At 30.5% G+C, this 23,800-nt stretch overlaps 1 protein-coding gene across 3 annotated transcripts in view; it reads left to right on the plus strand.

The window, feature by feature from the left end:
• LOC127729030 (trichohyalin-like) overlaps positions 1–23,800 on the plus strand; it is a 62,768-nt gene that overhangs the window by 6,877 nt on the left and 32,091 nt on the right. Inside the window, exons 6-16 of one of the 3 annotated variants that reach the window (XM_052236636.1) lie at positions 339–944; positions 2,546–2,790; positions 3,511–3,617; positions 14,577–14,735; positions 15,151–15,220; positions 17,866–18,097; positions 18,813–18,900; positions 19,773–19,934; positions 21,576–21,720; positions 22,933–22,998; positions 23,706–23,774. In XM_052236636.1, coding sequence (XP_052092596.1) covers positions 339–944; positions 2,546–2,790; positions 3,511–3,617; positions 14,577–14,735; positions 15,151–15,220; positions 17,866–18,097; positions 18,813–18,900; positions 19,773–19,934; positions 21,576–21,720; positions 22,933–22,998; positions 23,706–23,774 — 1,949 coding nt within the window. The remainder of the gene's footprint in view (positions 1–338; positions 945–2,545; positions 2,791–3,510; positions 3,618–14,576; positions 14,736–15,150; positions 15,221–17,865; positions 18,098–18,812; positions 18,901–19,772; positions 19,935–21,575; positions 21,721–22,932; positions 22,999–23,705; positions 23,775–23,800) is intronic. The other 2 variants (XM_052236645.1, XM_052236655.1) reach the window with 2 other exon arrangements.

The raw sequence follows: 23,800 nt of genomic DNA on the forward strand, positions 1-23,800 counted from the left end.
CTTCATAAAACTGAAATATTTGAAGTGAAAATCACTGTAATGGTTTAAAAAACAATTTCTGACATATTATAATAATTGTTTCTCATATATAAATTTCCATTTTACATATTACTGCTATTATGAAGGTATTGTAACTTGATAAAATTGTTCCATTTCTTTCACAGACCTGCTTTAACAAATATTTAAAAATGAGAGAACATCCAGAATGCTTCAAAATTTGTTTAAGATAATGTAGAACATAGATGTTTTAATTTCATATATTAGCTAAGTTATGATTTATTGTACATTATCACTATTAAAGTTCAGTACATTTAAAAGTCTTGGTCTTTTTGAAACAGTAGAGATAATGATGATAGAAGGAGAGACAGACGTGACAGAACTCCAGAAAGATCTGACTCAGGGGATAGATATAGATCTAGAAAACATTCAGGTGAAAGAGATCACCACAGAAAACATTCTGGTGATCGAGAATATAGAAATAATTCTAGTGAACGTTACAGAGATCATTCAAGTGATAGACATAGAAAACATTCTAGTGATCGATATCGTAGAGATTCGAGAGAAAGACGGCGAAGTCGAACTCCAAGTAGAGAGAGATACAGGACACCTTCACGGGAAAGACGAAGACATTCACCGGAAAACAGATCTAGAGAAAGACGTAGACATTCTCCAGATGAAAGACACAGACATTCACATGATAACCGATCTCGGGAAAGAAGACATTCCCCTGATGACAGATATAGACGAGATTCTTCAGAAGGAAGACATAGGAAACATACACCAGATAGGGATGATCATAAAAGTGAAAAACCCAAAGAGGAGAACCCTCCTTCACCAAGGGAAATAGCAGGAATACCTGTCACATTGCCTTGGAAACACATGACAAAAGCAGAAAGAAGGAGGTTAATGATAGCAAGAGAAAAAGTTATGGCAGATGAAACCAGGTAAAACAAGTTAATGGAGGAGAGATTAAGGAAGCTGTTTATTAAAATCATCAGATTTTGACAATGTGTTCTAATAAATTATTTTTGGCTAAATATAAATCGTTTATATCATCTCCTCTGTACTCACTTGTTGCACATGTTCCTGATGCTACAAACTGAAGTTTTGTTTGAAGGTTATTTGTTCATACTAATATTGATTAAATATACCCCTTAGGTTGCTTTGCAAGAAAGTTTTGATAATATGGAGGAGTAACCTACTTATCTAAATCAGCCTCTTTGTTCTTTCTCGACACCCTTCAAACTTTGTTGAATAATAGATTTGCAAACATCATCACAGCAGGATTTTTTAATTTTTTTTTGGCTGATCAAAATTATGAACCGTCATCTTTTCAGTGGCTGCTTTGTCATTGCAACTCTGAATCTCCAAGTAACGTGGTACAATTTTACAACCTTGTATTTTTCCTCAGTTCTGCTTCTTTGAACCTTCTGACCCATGTCAATTCAATACTTTATCAGCTACTCTAAGATGAAACTTGGTACACTGTTAGATCCTTTTATACACATGTGCATGTGACTAGGATGTTGTGATCGATTGAGATTTTCAAGAAGTTTCTGTTAGATATTAGTACTGATAAGTGATAGTTAGCTTTCAACAGTGATAAATTTCTATTTGTCTAAAATAATCTTTTGAAAATTAGATTAATTGTGACTTTTCATATCCTTGTTTCATTTAGTTTGTCATTTCTTTGTTGAATTATTTATCAAATTATAATTTTATGATCTGCCATATGCATAATACATGTAATACGCCATAATTCTGGAAATCTTAAAACATTTTATGAAAATCTTACATCTTTTACTTTTATAAATACAGTTTAATTACAGGACAGATTGGATATCATGCATCAGACCACTATAAACAAAATTGAATTAGTGTTATTTTTCTGTTATTTCGATCGTGAGATAACTTTTTAAAAGGTTTTTGTACTATAGTTTTAATGCACTTCCTTTAACGTAAAGAGAGCCATATAATAACAATAACTGTACTTTCGTTGTAATTTTGATTTTAACTGTAGTTCACATTACATTTGTAATTATAACTGTTTTCTATTGTCATAACTCTATTTTACAATGTGTGTAACTGCTAATAAGATTTTCATAACATTTCAATTCCCACTGCCTTCACACACTAAAAATCTTATTCATCATAAAATTATGTTTTATTTCTTGATGTTTTATCTGAACTTGTTTTACATTCATTTAATTATTTTCTAGATTATTTAGAAACAGATTTGATTACTGTAATTTTTTAGGGATTTCATTTTACCTGTCAAAGTATTAAGATGTCAATATTGTGTAATCTTAATTTTATATCTAATTCCTAAACTGATTCTGTAACTGGTGTAAATGCAACTTAACAGATGTATATATGTAAACATTTGCAAAAATAGCAGTAAACTGTAGTTTCAAAGTGAATATAACTAGAAACTTAAAGTACAATGTATATCAAAACTGAAAGTATCAATTTGGTTAACTTCTCTGTTTAATTATTGATTGATAAAACTCACTTATTTTGAAATGGTTTATTTGTTTTATTATAGAAAAGAAGAGGAGGAAAAGAGAAGAAATTTTCAAGATTTAGAATTAAAGTCGTTAAATAAAAATTTCAAAAAAGAAGATTATCGCCGGGAATCCCGGGATGATTATCATAGACGAGATGATGATAGAATTTCAGACTCCGATCGAGGTTCTAGTCTGAAAACATCAAGTTTGCCTCCGCCCGGTCCCACTAATGCCAAAACAAGTCTAGGAGAATTGAAAAGAAGACAGTGGGAAAGAGAAAGAGGTGAGAACTTTTACTTAAAAGTAAGGGTTGTATAATCTAGCTTTAACATTCTGGGAATTCACTTTAGACAGAACAGAACTGAACTGATACATGTGAAGTTAAAGTGGTCAAAATTTTGACTTTTTAAATAGGTAAAAAATACTGACCATACTTTGTTCTTCAAGAATTGCCTTCTGAAATTCTTTTTGTCAACAGAGTTCTTGTGCACTCAACTTCATGGGTCCTTGACACAAACTTTTCTTGTTTGGACTCATGATTCTTCCATAACATGAGTCACTAAGACCCATGATTAATCCTCTAATCTTAACATCATTATCATGGGATCAATAATACATAAAGAATTATGTTTTATATGAAAAATGTTCTCTTCATCTATTTTTTTCAATTCTTAAATTACTTTTATCATCTGTTGACAGATTTTCCTCTTTGATATAAAAATTAGGAGATGTGGTATGATTTTATGATATGACCAATTTTCTAACGTTGTGATTCCATAGTTTTAAATAAAAAGGGTTTCCATCCAGATAGAAACCAAGGTAATGTAAAGTTACTAGAAACCGAAGGACGAGGATATAAACAACTACAGTATATCCTGTACAGCCTTCAACAATGAGCAAATAACATACCAAAGCATTATTAAAGAAATTTGAATCATTTAGAAAAAAAATAATGCAAGGAATTTATTACTAGCATATTCTAAGATTAATGCCTGTTTTTCAGCTGACTCAACAACTACAGGAGAATTTCAGCCATGGGGAAAGCCAGGTGCTGGAGCTCCAATACGTACAAAGTCAGGGAATGTAGCAGCAGACTACGGCAAAAGAAAGGTCTCTAGAATAGTATCTTCTAGGAAGATGTTTTTAATGTTCTGACGAGGGAAAGGGGCCTTATAGATGGTTTATGTATTGGGTCTAACTTTGCTAACAATTTTAACATGTAATTGAACAATACTGTGTCACAGAGTAGAAATAACTTTAATAGAGCTAATAAACTTGAAAAAATTGCTTAATATATAAGAAATTAATAATTTATTTTAACTGTAATTCCCTAAACATTTATAGAAGATACTCTTACACCACCTCTTTGTGCTTACTTTTTTCCTTTTGGAGGGGTTAACATTTCTTTAGTGTCTTTTCCATGGAAATCTTGTTTTCATCTCAAATTAGAATTAATATTTCTTTGCATTTTGCTAGTTAGCATAAGGTGAACAAAATAACTTTGAATTTCAACTTATCTGTAATCATATAATCATAAGTAACAGTAACCAAAGGAAATAAGATTAGAAATCCAGATGTAGTTTTCTAGTGTATGATGTTTCTTTTATAGACAATATTTTGACTCATAAATACAACATATTGTAATACTAAAACCAATGTAACTGTTTGATTATAGATGGTTGAAATCACTTTATCTACTCATGTGTCTTTGGGCAGTGATAAATTATCTAACCTTCTTGATTTTTACCTTGAATTTGCTAGTCTTCATTTTTGTTTTTCTTTGGTTCATTTTTGTTTTTCTTTGGTACAAACCATGGATTTAGGTACTCCAGTAAATTAAAGGAGCACAAAATTTTAAAACAAAATGCTTGAAACAGCAACTTTCTCTCCACACAACAAAAAATTATACCTACAAATAAATTTAACAGTATATTATACTACATTGTGTACTAATACATTGTAAACTTCATGGTTTAGGGACCTTTGAGATAACATTAATGGTTCAATGGAATTTCTTAAAATTGTTCATTACCTCTAACCTTGCCCACCAAACATACCAGTATATAGACTTAATAATAAAAAGATAAAACATTTATACTAATAGAAGAAATGCTAAGTTATGGTGCAGCATCTTTGAATAGTTTTCATGCGAATATATTATTTTCAGCATTTGTAGAATTTTAGTAGAATGTAGTTTATGCATGCATTACAGATCATTAGTCATTAAGAAGTGCATTACAGCTAACTAAACTGGCTATTTTAGAAATAAATTTACTGGATGTTATGAGGCACCTCTTGCTAAGTTCCACAAGAAATATTTTAATGAATTAAACAATCAGTATTGATTAAAAAAACAACAGACAATTTGTTGTTATAATCAGTTATGTCCTGTTAATAGAATTTTGTTTTTTAATTTGTAGTCATCTGATACCTCGAAACTACAAATGTATACATAATCTACCACCCTTAATATTCTTGTGGAAGTGCCTTCTGACTATCCAGTTTGGTTGTTTCTGAAATAGCCCATATGACATGAATTATGCTGAAAAAATATCTAATATGATGACAAAAATATGTTCATAAATTCTGCCATTTTGTTTTTGTGATGTTTTGTTTCTCAATTCAAACACCCCAAATCTCCTTTTTGATGCATTATTTTGATATAGATTGTGATACTGTTGTTAAAGCTTAAATGGAAAAAAACAATTTCTTGTTTTTCACATTTTTATTAATAACAAGTTAAATGAATAAAATTGACTTGCTAGGACATTATCATTGGCTAATGAAAGTTGTAATACACTTCAGGGATAGAAAATTTAGTATTTATTTACCATATTGATCTGATTTTTTGCTTGATACATGCGAGTGGTTTTTGTAGTGATGATTTTGATACTAATTTTTTCTGTTTGTTTTTTACGTTATAAATTACTAAAGTTTGATTTCTTGTATTTAATTCTGCTTTTAATGATAAAGTGGTAAGGAAATTTATTTCATTCATTCAAAAACTGAAAAAAAGATTGAAAAAATGGATTATTATCTCCCTTGTATAAATCATTGGTATAGTAAATGAAGATCAAGCAACAAGTCTAATCAAATAGAATTTTTATGTTTTTTTGTTAACACCATATTATTTCTTCACAGGACTTACTATATCCATTCGTGAATCATCGGAACTAGGCACTGGTGAAGGAAAAGATTGACACAGAACCAGAAAATTTATACTTGTTTTCTATTATAGCACAAATATTGTTGGTTAAGGCTCAATTTCAGTATTAAAAACAACCCACAAAATTTAGATAATCAGTATTGATTTATAAAAGCAACAACATCTTTTTTTTTTAAATCAGTTTTGTCTTTTTAATTAATATATGCATGTTTCATGCCTGAGTTTTTGAATTGATTTGGATTTCTTTTTGCTAGATTGCATCACTTGTATTTATAGATATATTTGCCAAGTATGACAATTTTTTAAGCAAAATCATTATTTTTAAACTGAAATTTTTATTTGAATAGCTATATTAGCTAGACAGATTATTTAAAGTGCCAGAACATTATGCTATTTATTTCATAGGATTTTTAATGTGATTAATAGCAAATATGTTTAGATTGGTATTTAAGCTATTTGCCAGTTCAATTCATGATCACAGTATAAAAAGATCATCTATGTAAAATAATTCACAGGGTACATCATTATAAAAGACAAGGAGTGTACAGCATAATATTCATATTCTTCATTGAAACTGTCAAAACTTATCAGTTAATGTCTAGCATTAGAAAAGCCATAAAATCAAAGCAACATGATATAGACAAAATACAAGCTTTTTCTAAATATAAACAAACTAAATTGGATCGTGGGGAGAAAAAAAGTGGAGGATCTCTTATTAACAGTTAAGTATTATATATCAACCAAGTAAAATAAAGATCAACCTATGGAGTTGGAAAGCTTATTGAAAGTAATTCCAGGTTCCTACAATTTTCTAACCGGTTTTTGTGATCAATCAAACAGAAGAACACCTATGTATCTAAATACACAAAAATATTTTGAATAGCATTGCTTAATTCCTTTGTGCTAAAAGGACAATTAGAATGAAACTTTATTATCCACCAAATTGCCATAGATATACATTTGTAATGTGAATTGCCCTACACTTATTTAAATTATAATGCATACTTTGCATTTTGTTTTGGGGGAAACTGATATGATATGACCATGGTTTAAAAAATTCAGAAAGTATAAAGATATTTTAAGGATCCCATTATTTATTTTCAACAATCGAACTATTAATTGTATTTCGTCAAGTTGTATTTCATTATGATTTCATAAACATTCAGAGGTTGTACAATGAGAGGAAAAACAAAAAAATGTTGACCCTAGTGAATGACTCTGACATTATTACGTAAATGTGGGATTACTTCACAGGATAAGATATTTTTATTTTAAATACTTATCTAACATCTTTAAAGATATTATGCTTCAACAGATTCTTTAGGAAGCTTAGAAAATGAAAGAAGCAGTAGGTACACACAGCACTTAAAAATTATTTATCTGGGGTGCCTATTTAGGAATTGTGCATATTTCTAGTTTATACCGTTTAATTTTTATTTCTTCCTTTTATTATTTATGTCACCTGTTCCTACCTTTCTTAATATTTTATATTTATTTTTCTTCAGAGAATCACGTATTAACTGATACTTAGCTTTCAATTTTATTTAATTCTATTTGATCCCATTGAAAAATCTCCTGACAAATAATTTCAATTCTGAATTTATTGATGTAGGATTTGAGTAGCCAGTAACTTTGATATTAAATTAACTATTAAATACTATTCCATTAAATCTAAATATTTTTAAAACACTTGAATCATTCATTTATTCCTTTACATTATCATATCATTTTCTTATATCGTAATCATTCTTACATATTATTCAATGGGGGAATGTTTAATTTGGGTTGAATTTAATCATAAAATATAAATCGAAATAATATGTTTGACTGTCTTCATAGTTTTTGTTAAAAATAGTTTCATAAATTTAACTTTGTACAATGTATTTGGTATGGCTAACTAAACCAGAACAAAAATCAGAAGTATTCAAAAATGTTGAATATTAATGAAGCTATTTGTTTGTATTGTATCTTATTTACAGTTAATTTTAAACACAAACATTGTAAAATGGTTCTAATAATTCCATGTCCAAACAACATCTAAACAAATGTATTTCCATGTTTTAATTTAACCAAACTTTCATCGTTTAAAACAGGTTGTGTATTGGAGTGCACCCTCACAGAAAGAGCTCAGAAAATAAAAGCTGTTAAAGTAGTTAATTTTGTGTTTTTGTTTTGGGGAAGGAGTTTTTATAGCAGTAAGGACTAATGGAAAGCTAAATCACCAAATTTTATTTTTATAGTACTGAAATTTTCAGATTTCTACCCGAAATAAAATACACAAAAGATTATACTTTAACAGCACATCTTCGAAAGTTTTATTGTAAATTTGTTTGGGCTATTTATATACACTGATAATGCATAACAAATATATATTTATGATATACCAAATACTGTTATACTTTTAAAGCAGTGCTTTTTCTCGTGTTTCAGAATTTTAAGTTCTGTAACAGTTATTTCCCTTTTAAAAAAGGTATCGTCATCCAACTTTTACAATGACCATTGCTTTTAAATTTTAAGTATAATAACTACAAAAGCTTACTATATCATATCAATAATTTCTTCCAATAATTAAGAACTACAACCATTTCCAAATTGAGTGCAGCTTTGAAAATAGCAATATGAATGAGTTAGATTAAAAGTTTTAACCATATTATACTGTAAGGTACTGATGTTTATTGTTTGCATATTAACTTTGTTACAGAATTGCTCAAACAAATTTATTTGAATGTGTTCACACATGGAAAGTCAGAGCTCTATTGGGTAAAATGTGAATTATTAGAATTGTTGGTAAAATCCGTCCAGTATTCTTTCCTTGTGCATGATATAGTGTTCATGTAATGTCTTTTGATAATGTCTTGTTAAGAATTATTATTTGTTATACTTTAGCTTTTATTTATTAAATCATATTTTAATCTTTGAATGTTTGACTTTATTATTGTTGTTTACAAGATTGAGCTCTGACTTTCACTGTGTAAATTTAGGTAAGAATTAGATTAGTAAATTTGTTGTTGTAAATTGTATGTATGCTACAGGATTTAGGGAACAATGGCTAATGGGTTGGGATAGTTAAAAGTCAGAGCTCATGCTTGTAGGTAATCTTTCCTAAATATTCTTAGGAATCTTCATTATAAAGAAAATCATATCAACAGCAGTACAATACTATAAAGATATGACAAATTGAAATGCCCAAAAATCTTTTACTAGCAGTCAGTTTGTCTGTGGTTGTCGACTTTCAGTAGAATGTCAGTTTGCATAATTTGGGTCTGATATAAAATAAGGAGATGCAGCATGCCCATGACAAGACATTCTCCCTGAGTCCAAATGGCATGGATAAAATCAGCTATACATGTAGGTCACTGTACAGCCTTCAACGATGAGCAAACGAGAAAAACCAACATCCTGATGTATGACAAACCATAAGTGAAAAACAAATATGACAGACAGCAATCAAGTGCAACCACTGAATAACAGGCTCCTGTTCAGATTGTTGGTTGTCAGTTGCTGTAATTGAAAATATCTCAAGCTGAACGGCAATTTAGATACCTAAATACTTTTCTGAAACAGAATTCATGCAGGTGTTTATAACTTTTGACCAAAATTTTAAGGGTATAGAATATATTCTGTTTTGGTTACTTGATCTTCCCAGACAAAATAATCATGATAATTAAATGGCCAATACCATACCAGGTGGGCTACTGTCATCACTTGGCATATGTTTTTGTTGTCAAACAATTTTAAAAAAATCTCTAAAACCACTGGACCAATTTCAAACTAACATGGGCTGAATGATCCTTAAGATATTTATGATAAAGGTTGCGCTTTTTGTTCCTGCCAATCAAATAACATGGCAGCCTGAGCTAATAATAAAACAATAGGGTAAAATGCAAATAATTATGGAATATCTTGAAAACCATAATAGACAGAAAAAATATGACAGGTCCAAAATTCACAGAATGTCATGAACTACCTCAATTCTATTTACTCCCAAATTATTAGACGACTCCCTATAGGTATTGCTCTTAAGGGGCCAAAAAACTAGGATTTTTTTGGTTTCCAGACAATGCCTTGAGTATAAGTCTATGGCTCTCTATGAAACTGTACCACAAGGTTCCATACCAAAAAAGGAAGGTTGGGATTGATTTTGGGGTTATGCACCTTTTGGAAATAGGGGCCAAAAAAAAAAACTTTTCTAATACTTTATATAAATTGCTTATTTCTTTACCAATTTCAATGGAGTTTAATTCAAAGTCTTGAATTCTTGGGGTTCTTTGCTATGCTGAATCTAATCGTGTATTTAGGTTTTGAATTTTGGGCAACGTTTTTAAATTGGTCCACATTGATGCCCAAAAGGTCCGGGAAAAACTTTGATTTTATCAATAATTGAATTTTTAGGGTTCTTTGATATGCCGAATCTAACAGTGTATTTAGATTTTTAATTTTTGGCACCCTTTTTCAAATTGGTCCACATTAAGGTCCAAAGGGTTCAAAATTTAACTTTGTTTGATTTCATCAAAAATTGAATTCTTGGGATTCTTTGAGATGATGAATCTAAACATGTATTGATTTTTTATTTTCAAGTTGGTCCAAATTGGGGTCGAAAATTAAACGTCAACAAAATTTTAATATATGGGGTTTTTTGATTTGCTAAATCTAACCATGTATTTAGATTTTGGATTTTGTGCCCTGTTATCAAATTAGTCCACATTGAGATCCAAAGAGTCCAAAATTAAACTTTCATTAAAAATTGAATTCTTGGGGTTCATTGATGTGCTAAATCTAATCATGTATTTAGATTTTGGATATTGGACCATAATAGGTAAAAGTCAAATTTCAAATTTTTAAGTTCTTAGACCACATTCATTCTGAGTCAGAAAACTTTGCTGTGTCAAATTTTTTATCACAATCCAAATTCTAAGCTGTACCAAGCTTGAATGTCGTGTCCATACGTGCCCCAACTGTTCAGGGTTCGACCTCTGTGGTCCTATCAAGCTGCGCCCTACGGAATATTTAATTGGCAATTATCTGGAAAACTCAGATAGATAGAAAGAAACTGCAAACAGTAAAATTGATCAGCAAACTAAAGCACTACAAATAATTCAGATTACTCAATATTGCCACTCTACTCTTATAGGAGTTATTGATTAAATGACAATTTTTTACCAAAAGTTTGTGTTTTTATACGACCGCAAAAAAATTTTGCGATCGTATATTGGTATGACGTCGTCGTCGTCGTCCGAAGACACATTGGTTTTCGCACTCTAACTTTAGTTTAAGTGAATGGATCTCTATGAAATTTTACCATAAGGTTCAATACCACAAAAGGAAGGTTGGGATTGATTTTGGGGGTTATGGTACCAACAGTTAAGGAAAAAGGGGCCAAAAATAAGCATTTTTGTAACTTCCAGACATAACTTGTGTGTTAGTGTATGGATCTCTCTGACATTGTACCACAAGGTTCAATATCACAAAGGGAATGCTGGGATTGATTTTGGGGGTAATTGCTTCAAAATTTTAGGAATTAGGGGCCAAAAAAGGGGCAAAAAACAAGCATTTTTATATGGACAAATACTTTAGTGCACAACACAATCTTAAGCAGTGTAAGGGAGATAAATCAAATACATCATTTGAATTACCTCCCTTACACTGCTTTTAATTCATGTATATAAGTAATGGTTAATGAACAATTAAGACAATTTAAAACAGTGTAAGGGAGGTAATCCACATACAACGTTTTGATTACTTCCCTTACACTGCTTTTAAATTATGTTTAAAGAAATGCATATTTATAAAGGAAGACCAGTAAAAATATCTGCAAATGTTGCATCTTTTTTTTTTTTTTTACAAAAAAATCCATATGAAAGATTTGACACCATATTTTAAATTCTATTATAAAATAGATTAAGTTCGCACTATGGTAAATTTAAATGGGTAATTATGGTTGCAAATTCCATTGGAAATTTGAATTGAGATTATGACCATATCTTGAGGGAAAGAATTTTTTGGGGGAAAAAGGGGGGGGGGGGGGGTAAAAAGAAATTGTGGGGGGTCAATTTTTTCTCATTTCAGATTTCAGAAATTAAAAAGAATTATTCTTCAAATATTACTTTTTTTTCAAATTTCAAATATTGAAAAATTTCAAGAAGTAATCTTTAATTGCACAGTATGGCGCATTAGATTTGTAAAATCTTTGACCACATTTATTTATTTGTTATTCCAAATCTGACCGTGTATTTAGATTTTTAATTTTGGGTCCTGTTTTTTAAATTGGTCTACATTAAGGTCCAAAGGGTCCAAAATTAAATTTAGTTTGATTTTAACAAAAATTGAATTCTTGGGGTTCTTTGATATGCTGAATCTAAACATGTGTTTAGATTTTTGATTATGGGCCCAGTTTTCAAGTTGGTCCAAGTTGGGGTCCAAAATTAAACTTTGTTTGATTTCAACAAAAATTGAATATATGGGGTTCCTTGATGTGCTGAATCTAACCATGTATTTTGATTTTTGGTCAAATTGGTCCACATTGAGCTCAAAAGGGTCCAAAATTAAACTTTGTTTGATTTCATCCAAAATTGAATTCTATGGATTCTTTGATATGCTGAATCTAACCATGTATTTAGATTTTGGATATTGGACCATAATAGGTAAATTAAAAAATTTTAAGTTCTTAGACCACATTCATTCTGTGTCAGAAACCTATGCTGTGTCAAATATTTAATCACAATCCAAATTCAGAGCTGTATCAAACTTGAATGTTGTGTCCATACTTGCCCCAACTGTTCAGGGTTCGACCTCTGCGGTCGTATCAAGCTGCGCCCAGCAGAGCATTTTATTGGTAATTATTATAGAGAAAAAGCAGCAAAACTGATCAACTAGATAAGATCTACCAAATGAAAACTCTGATAGATAGAAAGAAACTGCAAACAGTAAAATTGATCAGTAAACTAAAGCACTACAAATAATTCAGCATACTCAAAATTGCCATTCTACTCTTATAGGAGTTATTGATTAAATAACAATTTTTTACCAAAAGTTTGTGTTTTTGGTAATTATTATAGAGAAAAAGCAGTAAAACTGATCAACTAGATAAGATCTTCCAAATGAAAAAAAAACATAACTGATTGCAATTAAGGCAAAAATAAATACCAAATGGCACATTTTTTCTAGAAAAGATATGAGCTGTTCAGGCTGGTAGGAGACTAGTTTGTCCCACCTTGATGATCAAGAAAAAAACATCTGAAGGTGTTTCAATATGACCAACATTTCATTCTGGTTAAGATTTGCATTCAATATCTCCGATATCTATAATAATATCAGTCCACCAATACATTCTTCTCGAATTTAAGAATATTAGAAGATTTGGCAGCAACCAAACAATACAACTTTGTACATTTGTGTTAGAGGTCAACATACTGTGTTCAACAATAATCGAGAAGCGGTACCATATGTCAAAATCTTAATTGCCTTATTATACTCTAATATTGGCTGTTATGCTTCGAAACAGATCTCTTTTAGCAACATCATGGACAGCACAGAAAACATTATCTTGTGTAATAGCCAATAAACGTTTGTATACAGAATTTAGTACAGAAATGTTAATAAAGCTGAGATTATGGTGAAAATGTAATAACATGGTATATTATAATGTTGTATTGGTACTATGCTTTTGTTTGGTAATCTAAATTGTGTTGCAAGTTTTCAGATGTCTAGATTGTCAACTTTATATTTGCTAAAATACAGCAGTCTAAATCAAGAGCAGGTGTATAAAATTGAGGAGTAGTAGGTCATCATACATTTTAGGTCTAAATCTAAGCAGCTAGAGGACTGATATTTGTAAGTTGACAAATCTTGGATAGTTATATATGCCGTCACCAAATGAGGTCAACTTGACCTACAATTTGTTATCTCATCTGTGGCGAAAGTATACTTGGGTATTACTTCTAAGGCTATGAGGTGTACAAAATTTGCAAATAATTTAGATACTTACCCCCAATTTCTAGGATAGCAAATTTACCGGTAATGCAGATTGTAAATGACGAGACCTTGTCAGTTGACCTTGACATTATTTTCACACTTCAACGGTCAGGATGAGGTCTATTAATCAGTAACTATATGTGATAGGTCAACATCATTTGATATGTGGATTGGCTAGATGTCTGTGTATCATATCAATTGAACATGATCCCATGCATACAGATCTAACTGGTTTCATGTTCTAGCTCAATAAAACTAAAAACAGATGTGTTCATTGTTAATTATACTGAATCAAAGACAAACATTGACTGCGCTTGACATCAACGACTCAGAACAAACCTGTATCTAAACCCTTAATGTCACAGAAATATAAATACCGGTACATAATTAGGTAAAGGAATGCTAGGGTCTATTTGCAGTTACATGAGCTTTTGCTTTACTCTCCAGTGATGCCTCACTGTGACTGAGCTGAAGAACAGCAATAAAAGTACCGTTACTGATCTTTTGCTTCTGGTTTTGTCCAATGCCTGTAGGGATTTTTTGGCATGGGTTTATATCATATCTCTTCTTTTCCTTTGCATAACAAATGAATCTAGCTAAAACTAAAATTGAACTTATCTAAACACATCATTGGTTTTAAAATTGGATTGAACTTTCACAATTAAGAACTCACTGACTGGTAAGTAAAACAAATACTGTGGATTTCTTTATTTTTGTGGATTGAGGAATAAATGTATTTTCGTGGATATTTGGTTTCATGATTTGCCAAAAATGGCACTCAAGCCAATATAAAATATATACTTTCTTTAAAAAAAAAAGCCACACAATTTGATCCTGTAGCATACATTATGATATTCAAAAGTTTTTTCGCAATTATATTATATCACTTTTAGACAAATAAATCTGGAATATTGTATCTTTTACTTACTTAGGATAATGAACTAGAAACAGTAGAGGAAGAGCCTAGACAAAGACATTACTCGTCTCCACCCAGAGAAAGAAGAGGAGAACCATCCTATTCAGAACCTTTGGACACGGTGAGAACACAAGAAGGTGTACCTGCTGCAATGAGGTCTTCCATAGTATTTGGAGTAAGTGATAAGAAGACTCACATTTTAGAAATTAAGATCCTGTAGGCAGTATATAAATTAACAGATAAACAGAAATGGATTAGGTGTCCTAGAAACCTTAAGTAATATTTGGAAAACTAATCTAAAATGAAAAACTGCTGCAGAAATTACATTTTTTACAAGCAAATTTCAATTCAGTTGAAATATAATTTTATCTCCATTTTAGTTGTTATAAACATTTAAGTTAAAAACACACTCATATGAATAGCCTCTGGCTTCATCATATTCTATCATACTTTTTTGGCCAGTTTTTTTTCATGTACGTGTACCAAATGCCTCTTTATCATTAAATTATGCATTTAAAATTTATTAGTTGATTATTAGCATGAGAGTTTAACTATGTAAACTGTATCTTATTACAATTTTTTTTTCACAGCAAGGTGCAGATTCAGAGTCTGCCATGAAGACAAAGGAGCTTGAAAGACAGAAATGGGTTCAGGAATTAGGTAAGATAACTTCTCAAAATTTCTCATTCATGTGCAAAATGCCATGATAAAAAGGTAGAATATCTATCCAAAATTGTTTTTTTGTTTCAAAATTTGGTATAATGTTTATATCACAACAAGTGACATAAAATGTAACCTGAATAATTCAGTCCCTCCCCGTGATCGCCCACTAGCGAGGGCCTGAATTCTTTATACAATAAAAACGCGTTGCGAATCCAGGATTTTGATTGGTGCTCTCTGTGAGAGAGAGCCAATCAGCTAATAGCTCAATGTTATCGAGATAGGTAAATCCCAAGCTAATTCCGAATGATTATTTGACGATTTTTTATTGTCAAGGCTTTCAGGCGTTAATGTAGCCATCGTAGAGCAGTGGAATATAACGACTGAATTATTCGGGTTACATAAAATGTAAAAAGATTCAAAACTTTGCTGTTCTGTATCCAATCCTTAGATTTAGTCCCTGTTTAAACAATTTGGTAGTATAGTTAACCTGTAGGGATACCGGGTATTTGATAAATTTTGGTATTTTGTGAATGGGATGATATACTGCATTCACCTTGTCATTCTAATTGTCCCCACCCATATTTATGACTTTTATTACATATTTCTCAGCTTCTGTATCATGGAATGATTTAATATTTGGAGAGGAACTTAAAAATGATGAGCTGACTGTATTAGTCATTTTTGGATCCACCACACAATCACTTCCTGTTTGACTATTCTTTGAAATTTTATAATACTTACTGAGCAAGAAATTTTTTGTCACATATTTCTCATTTACTGTAAATAGGATTTTGATATTTGGTCTGGAGCTTTATCATAATGAGTTGTTTTGTAAGAGATTTTCAGACATGCCAGCCAGTCATTTCCTGTTTGAAGATTCTTTGAATTTTGATGCCCAATGAGCATGAAATGTTTCCTCACTGTCTTATTCATTGTAACAAGTGTGTTTATACTTTGCACTTCATCTCCTGCAACATCTTATTCATTATCTGAAAAAGGCACAGATGTTAAACTCTTTCCCATCCTGATTAGCTTTGCTTTAAATTGTAAATGGTATTCATGAATTTCAAGTTTGTCAGTCATTTAAGAAAACTGTAAAGATTGTTCTCAATCTTAATTTCAACTATAGTTTTTAGATATTCAATCATGCAAAATACCTTTGCCAGTATTTTCTTTCAAAATAATAACTAAATTATCTTCAGGAAATAGAAATTATATTATCATTAAATCAGTACAAAGTATTTACCTATATTCTCTGATGATCAGTTCAAATTCAAATCATGCAAGAAATAGGTCGCTAACATAAAAGGTTAATCATGTGTATTACTGTCAGCGAGGACATAGATATAGAATAACTTAGAAAGCCAGCACAATTTTGTCCATCTTGACACAGATTTAGCAAAATCAAGCATGTAAATAGCAGTAACTAAAGAGATGAAGAAAAACAACAAGTATGAAAACAATAAATCTTATTTGTTAGCCACAAATTGGTGGAATTTCGTAGCTCAAAATCGGCAACTGTCAATTTGCCAGAACAACGTTACATTTACACCAAGATATTACCGCTTTATTTAACTTCACAACAGAAACCAAATATTTTACATAAAAAATAAACAAGAGAAAATATTTGAAGTCGCAGATAAAAAAGGGAATTTTTTCCAACATGCAAATATTATTCTATGTTCAGGACAATAATTAAATACATATTATATATTCTTATTTTCTTTTGTGTATATACCAGTCTTCCTACAATTGTTAGCTGACAGTATGTTGACCTATATGTTTTTTATGGCCCCGCTACAAAGTGGTCGGGTCCATATAGTATTATCCTTAAGTGTCATACAGACATTCCACAAAGAACAGTTCTAGACTTTTTTTCTAAACGCCTTCATATATTGAGCTGATTTTTAGTATGTGAGTCTACTATGATGGGTTACAGATGAAGTTAAGGTTTAGTCTGCTCTGCTGATTTTTTGCTGAAATTAGAGGCTTTGTACTTTGGAAATTTCGTGAAAATTACAGTTATACAGACTTATTTTCTAAACGCCTTCACATATTGAGCTGATTTTTAGTCTGTGAGTCTACTATGATGAGTTACAGATCTAGTTCAGGTTTGGTTCCACTCCGCTGATGTTTGTTGAATTTACAGGCTTTGGACTTTGAAAATCTTGCGAAAATAACAGTTATACAGACTCATTTTCTAAACACCTTCACATATTGAGCTGATTTTTAGTATGTGAGTCTTCTATGATGAGTTACAGATCTAGTTTACATTTGGTTCTGTTTCGCTGATGTTTGCTGAAATTACGGGCTTTGGACCTTGAAAATTTCAGATAAATAACAGTTATACGAACTTTAATTCTCAAATTTCCACTTCTGAAAATGACTTCAAGCTTTATTAGCAAGTGTGGCCATTTGTATTGTTCCGACCCATCTTGTTGGTTGTTTGTATCCTTGGGTTGCTGTCTCATTGACATGTTTATATATTAACGAGTCTATTTAGATATGATATAATATATATAGATAAATAATCATTAAGTCAATCAACAAAAAGCTTACGTCAGTTGTGAAATTTGTGTGTTTATCATTTTGGAAGAAATTGAACAAAACTTTTAGCACAATTTTAAATGCTTATATTTAAGATAAACAAAGGGAAGAAAAGCAGTTGAGAGAATTAAAGGAAATGAATATAATCAAGGCATCAGAGGAAACATGGGCAGACAAATTTAGCAATCCTTATAGGCCTGCACCACTACCAGATCAGTCAGTTAAACAGTATGGGCCAGAGGAACATCTGATAACCAAAGAGAATATCCTTGATACAAGAAGGACCAGTAGTGCTCCAAATCAATTTCCTGAGGATGATGAACCAAAGTATTCTTCTTATACTTTGAATATTTTCATTTATAGAAAACATTTTCCTTATTGAAAAAACTTTCCGGTTCAGGAATTTTAACTTCAAATGTTACTGTTAATAATAAGAAGATGTGGTATGATTAACAAGGAGACACCTCTCCACCAAAATTAACCTGTTTTTTAGTAATTTTATCAGTAAAGAAATCCACAATTCTTCTTACAATAACATGCCACCTTGATGACATTAACATTCACATTGTGACTTGAATGGAGAGTTGTCTCATTGGCACTCATACCACATCTTCTTATTTCTATTGATGTTGACTTCTAGATGTATTTTGGTTATCTGTGTTTATGGATTGCTGTCTCATTGACATTAACCCCACATTTTATTTTATTCACATTGGAAAGTAAGACAATGGACAAATGTGGATTATTGCTTTTGCATTTAGTATTATTTGCATTCTATAAGGTGTAATTAATATCTCAATAACATATTTGTGAAGACTGCATCAAATTTGCTTCCTTGAAAGTACATTTAATATTTTTAGAAATATGCATTATTGTCATACCAGCATCATTTTTTTCTTTACTTGGAAGTTTACCAGGATCACCCTATCATATTTCATTCCCATTCAAGATATCAAACACCAGTTTAGATCTGAGTTAATAAGGCACACAGCACAGTTATTTATCATTGATAGTTTAAATATCTATTAATGTTTTCTTTCAGGACTCATATAAGAGGACAGAATGTCTTCATGGATTCTGTAACTCAGAAAGAACAGGAAGAAAAAAGGAAACGTCACCTGGAACACCAGGTATTTCTCAATAGAATCACAAATGTTCCTGTGAATTCTTAATTTACTTTAAAACTTGTATCATTGTATTCTTAATTTATTTTAACATTTATCAATGTAACTTTTATCAATGTATTCTCAATTCATTTTAACTTCTTTTTAACCCAATTTAATTCTTCATTTATACAGCAAGGTGCACATTTCACTATGACGTAGTAATCTTGTTTTTATATTGAAATTGAGTAAAAATTCCTGCCATTATTACACAGTTTCTTTAATGATGAAATTTCATCAAATATTAAATAATGCAAAAAATATTTGATGTGAAAATGATTAACAATCTTTGACAAATCTTGTGATTTATTCAAAACTTGTAATGTTTCCATGATCCAGTTTAAAATATCAACAAATCAGTGTTTTTCCATTTTTGAAATTGGTGGATGGACGCTGAAATTGTACCAGGTTACATGAAAAGTTTTGCACTGAACTTGTCACACTTTCTCTGAATGCAGACAATAGCAAAAAGGAAATATACAACTTAAAATTCAATAACAAGAACACAAATAATTAGGAAAAAATATAAAAAAACAAAATATGTACTAAGAACAGACAATTGCGAGAGACGAAAATTAACAAAATTAAAAAGAACATAGACAATTTCAAAAGGGGAACAAAAATAAATCAGAAGAAATGTAAATATAAAAAGGAAACAGGGAAAAATACACCCCTTCCGCCAAATATAGGTAAACGCTAATATAATCAGAAATTCCTATAAATTTATGATGTTATAAACACTGAAATTCAGTCTTTGATATTATTCTGTCTTTAAGTAGATACATGTGTACTAGTAAAATAGTGAACATAATTATGTACTGACCTTAACAACTTTTTAGAATGCAATAATGGAACAAGTAAAAGAAAAACAGAGATTGAAACAAATGGAAAAGGAAAGAAAAATGAAAGAGGATATGGAAGAAGAGATGAAATTACAGAAAGAAAGAGAAAAACAGCAGAAAATATTTGATTCAGACATCCAGAAAAATAAAGCAAGAGAGGTTAGCCTTTGAGACAATTTAATATCAGATCTAGTATTGTCATACAAACATTCATTTCAACTTTTCTGTAATTTACTAACAATTATTAGGACAATAACGAGTAAAATTCAGTTCAGTAAAGACTTGTAAATTTTTCTTTTTAACCAGTCTTAATGCACGTACTTCAGATATAGAATAAGTGGAAATAATATACTAAAATTAAAAGCAGACTTTGTTCAGAAACATCACAGCTATTTTTCAGGCCAAAATGATTTCACTACTGGTTTAGCAAAATCTTGCATCTGATACAGATAATAGCTTTGGTTAATCTCCTTTTGTCCATGATTCAATTAAACACCCTTTCCTAAGTTTCATGCCCTTCACTTGAAATGTAAGAAGGGGAATTATATCAAGTAATATATGATTTAAAGTTACTTTCTGTAACTAAAGTCTGTAAAACCAATTGTCTTGCATAATTCTGATTAAATTAGTCCTGAAGCTTTAATAAGATTCTGGTTATTAAAATCCAGTAAAATTTATCTGAATCAAAAATACTATCACTAATTCTAATATGACGTGCTTCTTTCGCTTTGTAAACAACACAGTGATAAAATTCTCGATATATCTATACTTTGCGCAGACTCAGAGATGTGCATATTGGTGGCTGAACATTACTATTTACCTCCCACGTAAATCCACATGTATTAAAACCTATGTGCAAACATTATGTCGATTTCGTTGTGTCCAAATTGAAATTGAAAAAGAAACTACAGAACCGTTATTCCTATTATATTGCATAACAAAAATAATTAATGCACAAGAGCTTAAAAAATGCATAAAATCAAAATAAAATAAAATTCCGCCAAATTTCATGAATGATCTTGGCGCATAAACGTCATGTCATGACATGACGTCATACGAATGAAAACTCTAAAGCTGAATGTTACCGTTATGTATACGCCCTAAGTTCGGATAATATTGCATTAAAATGGAGTTTTGAGGTAGGTGTTGTTTCATTTTCTATTCCATTGCATTATTCGCACATTTGTGGATTTCAGCAAGTCAATATGGCGGCTCACTCCTTAGTTATGACATGTTAACTCTGGATTTGACAGTAAATAGTAGCCAACGAAAAATAAATGTTTGGGTTAAGAATTATGAGAATTGAACACATTTTTTCTACTGCTTATTTGAGAAATAATTCATGTAAGACTTAGATTTATATGAAATTTGTAGCTTTTATCTTACGGGGGTAAAATACAACAGCCATACACACGGCAATCTTACGTTCGCTTCAGTTTTTAAATTACCGTATTTGTCCTATTAGAATCGAAATAATTCATGGAAGCCATAGATTTGTTGGGCATTTACACATGGCCTGGGCCGTGATATTCGTTAATTTTGTCCCTCGCTAACGCTCGGGATAATATTCGAATATCACGGCCCAGGCCATGTGTAAATATCCTACAAATCTATGGCTTCCATGAATTATTTCTTAGTCAATTCTGAATACTTCAGCTAAATTCTTTTATTGTTTCTGTAACAAAGTTAATAGAAAAAAAACTTGCAAGAAAAATTGTAAACAAGATGACTGGTTTCTGATGCAAGGTGATTATGTAGAAAATAGCTGTAACTTAACTATCGATATTTGAATATCTTCAGATGAGAAGACAACAACAGGTGGAGAATTTAAAAGCAGCTATGGATGAAGCAAATGAAATTGCTCAGCGTGAGAAGTATCAGAAACGTATGCAGCATTTGGAAGAAGGAGGACATGATGTTTCACATTTGAAAGCTAATCTGCAGGGTAATTAAGTTTTCTATGCTTATCATTTATTAAAAGTCAATATTTTTATCTTTTATTGATTATTGATTTAAAATTGTGTTATAAAAGGGAGATAAATCAGATAATTTATTTTAAAAAAAACAACCAATAATTTAGAGTAAGATGTTTTTTTTTGTAGAAACATGCACCATATGTTTCTGGTCCTAAAAACCAATTGGATTAGCCAGTTTTCAGAATTTGGTGAACATTTTTGATAAATGCTAATTTTGATGTTATAAAAATTCTAATTTTTGAAAAATCCAAAATGAAAAATATAACACATGTTGCCATCTAGCTACCATTTATTAAGTTTTTCATTTGATTTGATACTCATGAATAATTCCTACTGAGTGTTTCATAGACACACAGACAAATGAACGTTTCAAATTTATGTGTATGTGTTGCTGATATTAACAGAACTTGTTTTTATAAAATGTCAAATAGTAAGCTTCAGACTTAATATACTAATAGCATGATTTGTGTGTATTGTAAGCATGACTAATATTGCCAAGCATAACACACTCGGTACAGATATAATTTAAGTTTGTTTTGGTTATGACAAATTTAACCAAACAAACATTAGAACAATGCTATATTATGCATAGTAAGTAGTATTCTGTAACAGGGTAATTTCAGATATTCAGATGATATTTAGATGAGCTAGAAAACAATTGTAGTAAGATTTGTTCCTTCTACAGTCTAATGTATTTTATATCATATATCCTCGTTTTGTTTTCTCTGTCAAAAAGTAGACAAAACACCTTAACAAGTCAACCATTTGAATTCAATAACACCACTTCACTGTCTTTCAGTTCAATAGCATGTTTATAGATTGTAAATTTCTCTCATGATTGTTTATAATGCCCTTATAAGGTAGGTTATTAGTAGAAAACAAGATACAATAAAGATTAGTGTAGGTAACATAGTACTGGAAAAATCTACAAATATACAAACAGAAACTAGTTTAGTAATGATAAAGATTGTGACAGAAAAATGGTTTGAATGTTATTTTGGAAGGTCAAGTTCATGAATAACAGTATTTAACTTTGTTAGATTGTATTTTAAGATAATTTCAAAACAAATGGGGATATATTAGCCTAGCTTGCAGTACCTTAGTATCTATACTCATTTGCATGTATGGGTATCATGTGACATGATGATATAGTGTATTCTTTATATGTGTGTTGATTTTAGAGAAGCAGTCGACAGCTAGATATCCTGCCGTAGAAACTGTTCGAGAACCACCAACTACTATTAGAGGTATAAAATAATCCTCTTTCCATGCACAATTTTCTCTAATTTTGTAATTTTTCATAAAATGATTAAATGAATTAACAGCACTACTTTCTGTCTTTGATAACAATAAGAATACACATGTAATACAGAATTAATATTTATAAAAGAATAATAACTTTCCTGCATGGCTTTGTGAAACTACAATTCACTCTTTTAAAAACATAGCATGCTGAAAAGGAATATTTGCTGCAAATTTTAGTTACAACAATAAGATTTAACACAAACCATCTGACTGTCCAAAATTTTGGATTATTTTTATGGAAATAAATAAGGCACTCATTAAGTTTTGGCATTATCAGTTAAAAAAAAGACTGGTCTATATTTAAAAGGATTGTGAGATAATAAGCTATCAATTCTTATTTCAAAGGCCTCATGATTAAATGACCAAGAGTCATTATACACTCAAGAAGAGTCCGACTCTGTATTGAAAGAAGAAGAAGAAGAAAATAAGTAATGGTACAAAAACAAATCATTCATTTTAGGAAAATGATTCCCAACTTTTTTAAAAGAAATTAACTACTTATTAACAAGTGATTTATTATGTGCACTTCACAATGCATTATCTTTCTTTAAAGTTGCAATCAATTGCTTAACCAATAGACTTGATATAGTTCTCAATTTACAACTGTAGAAATCTAAGCTTTTAGCTGTAATATTTTTCTAATTTGTAGATCAGTTTTTCACATCACAACATTACTACAGTCACAATATGGCCGACATATTGACAGGCGGTCGCTTAGGTATCATTTTATATGTGGACACACAA

The sequence above is a fragment of the Mytilus californianus genome, unplaced genomic scaffold (genome assembly GCF_021869535.1).
Source record: "Mytilus californianus isolate M0D057914Y unplaced genomic scaffold, xbMytCali1.0.p SCAF_1, whole genome shotgun sequence".
NCBI lineage: Eukaryota > Metazoa > Mollusca > Bivalvia > Mytilida > Mytilidae > Mytilus > Mytilus californianus.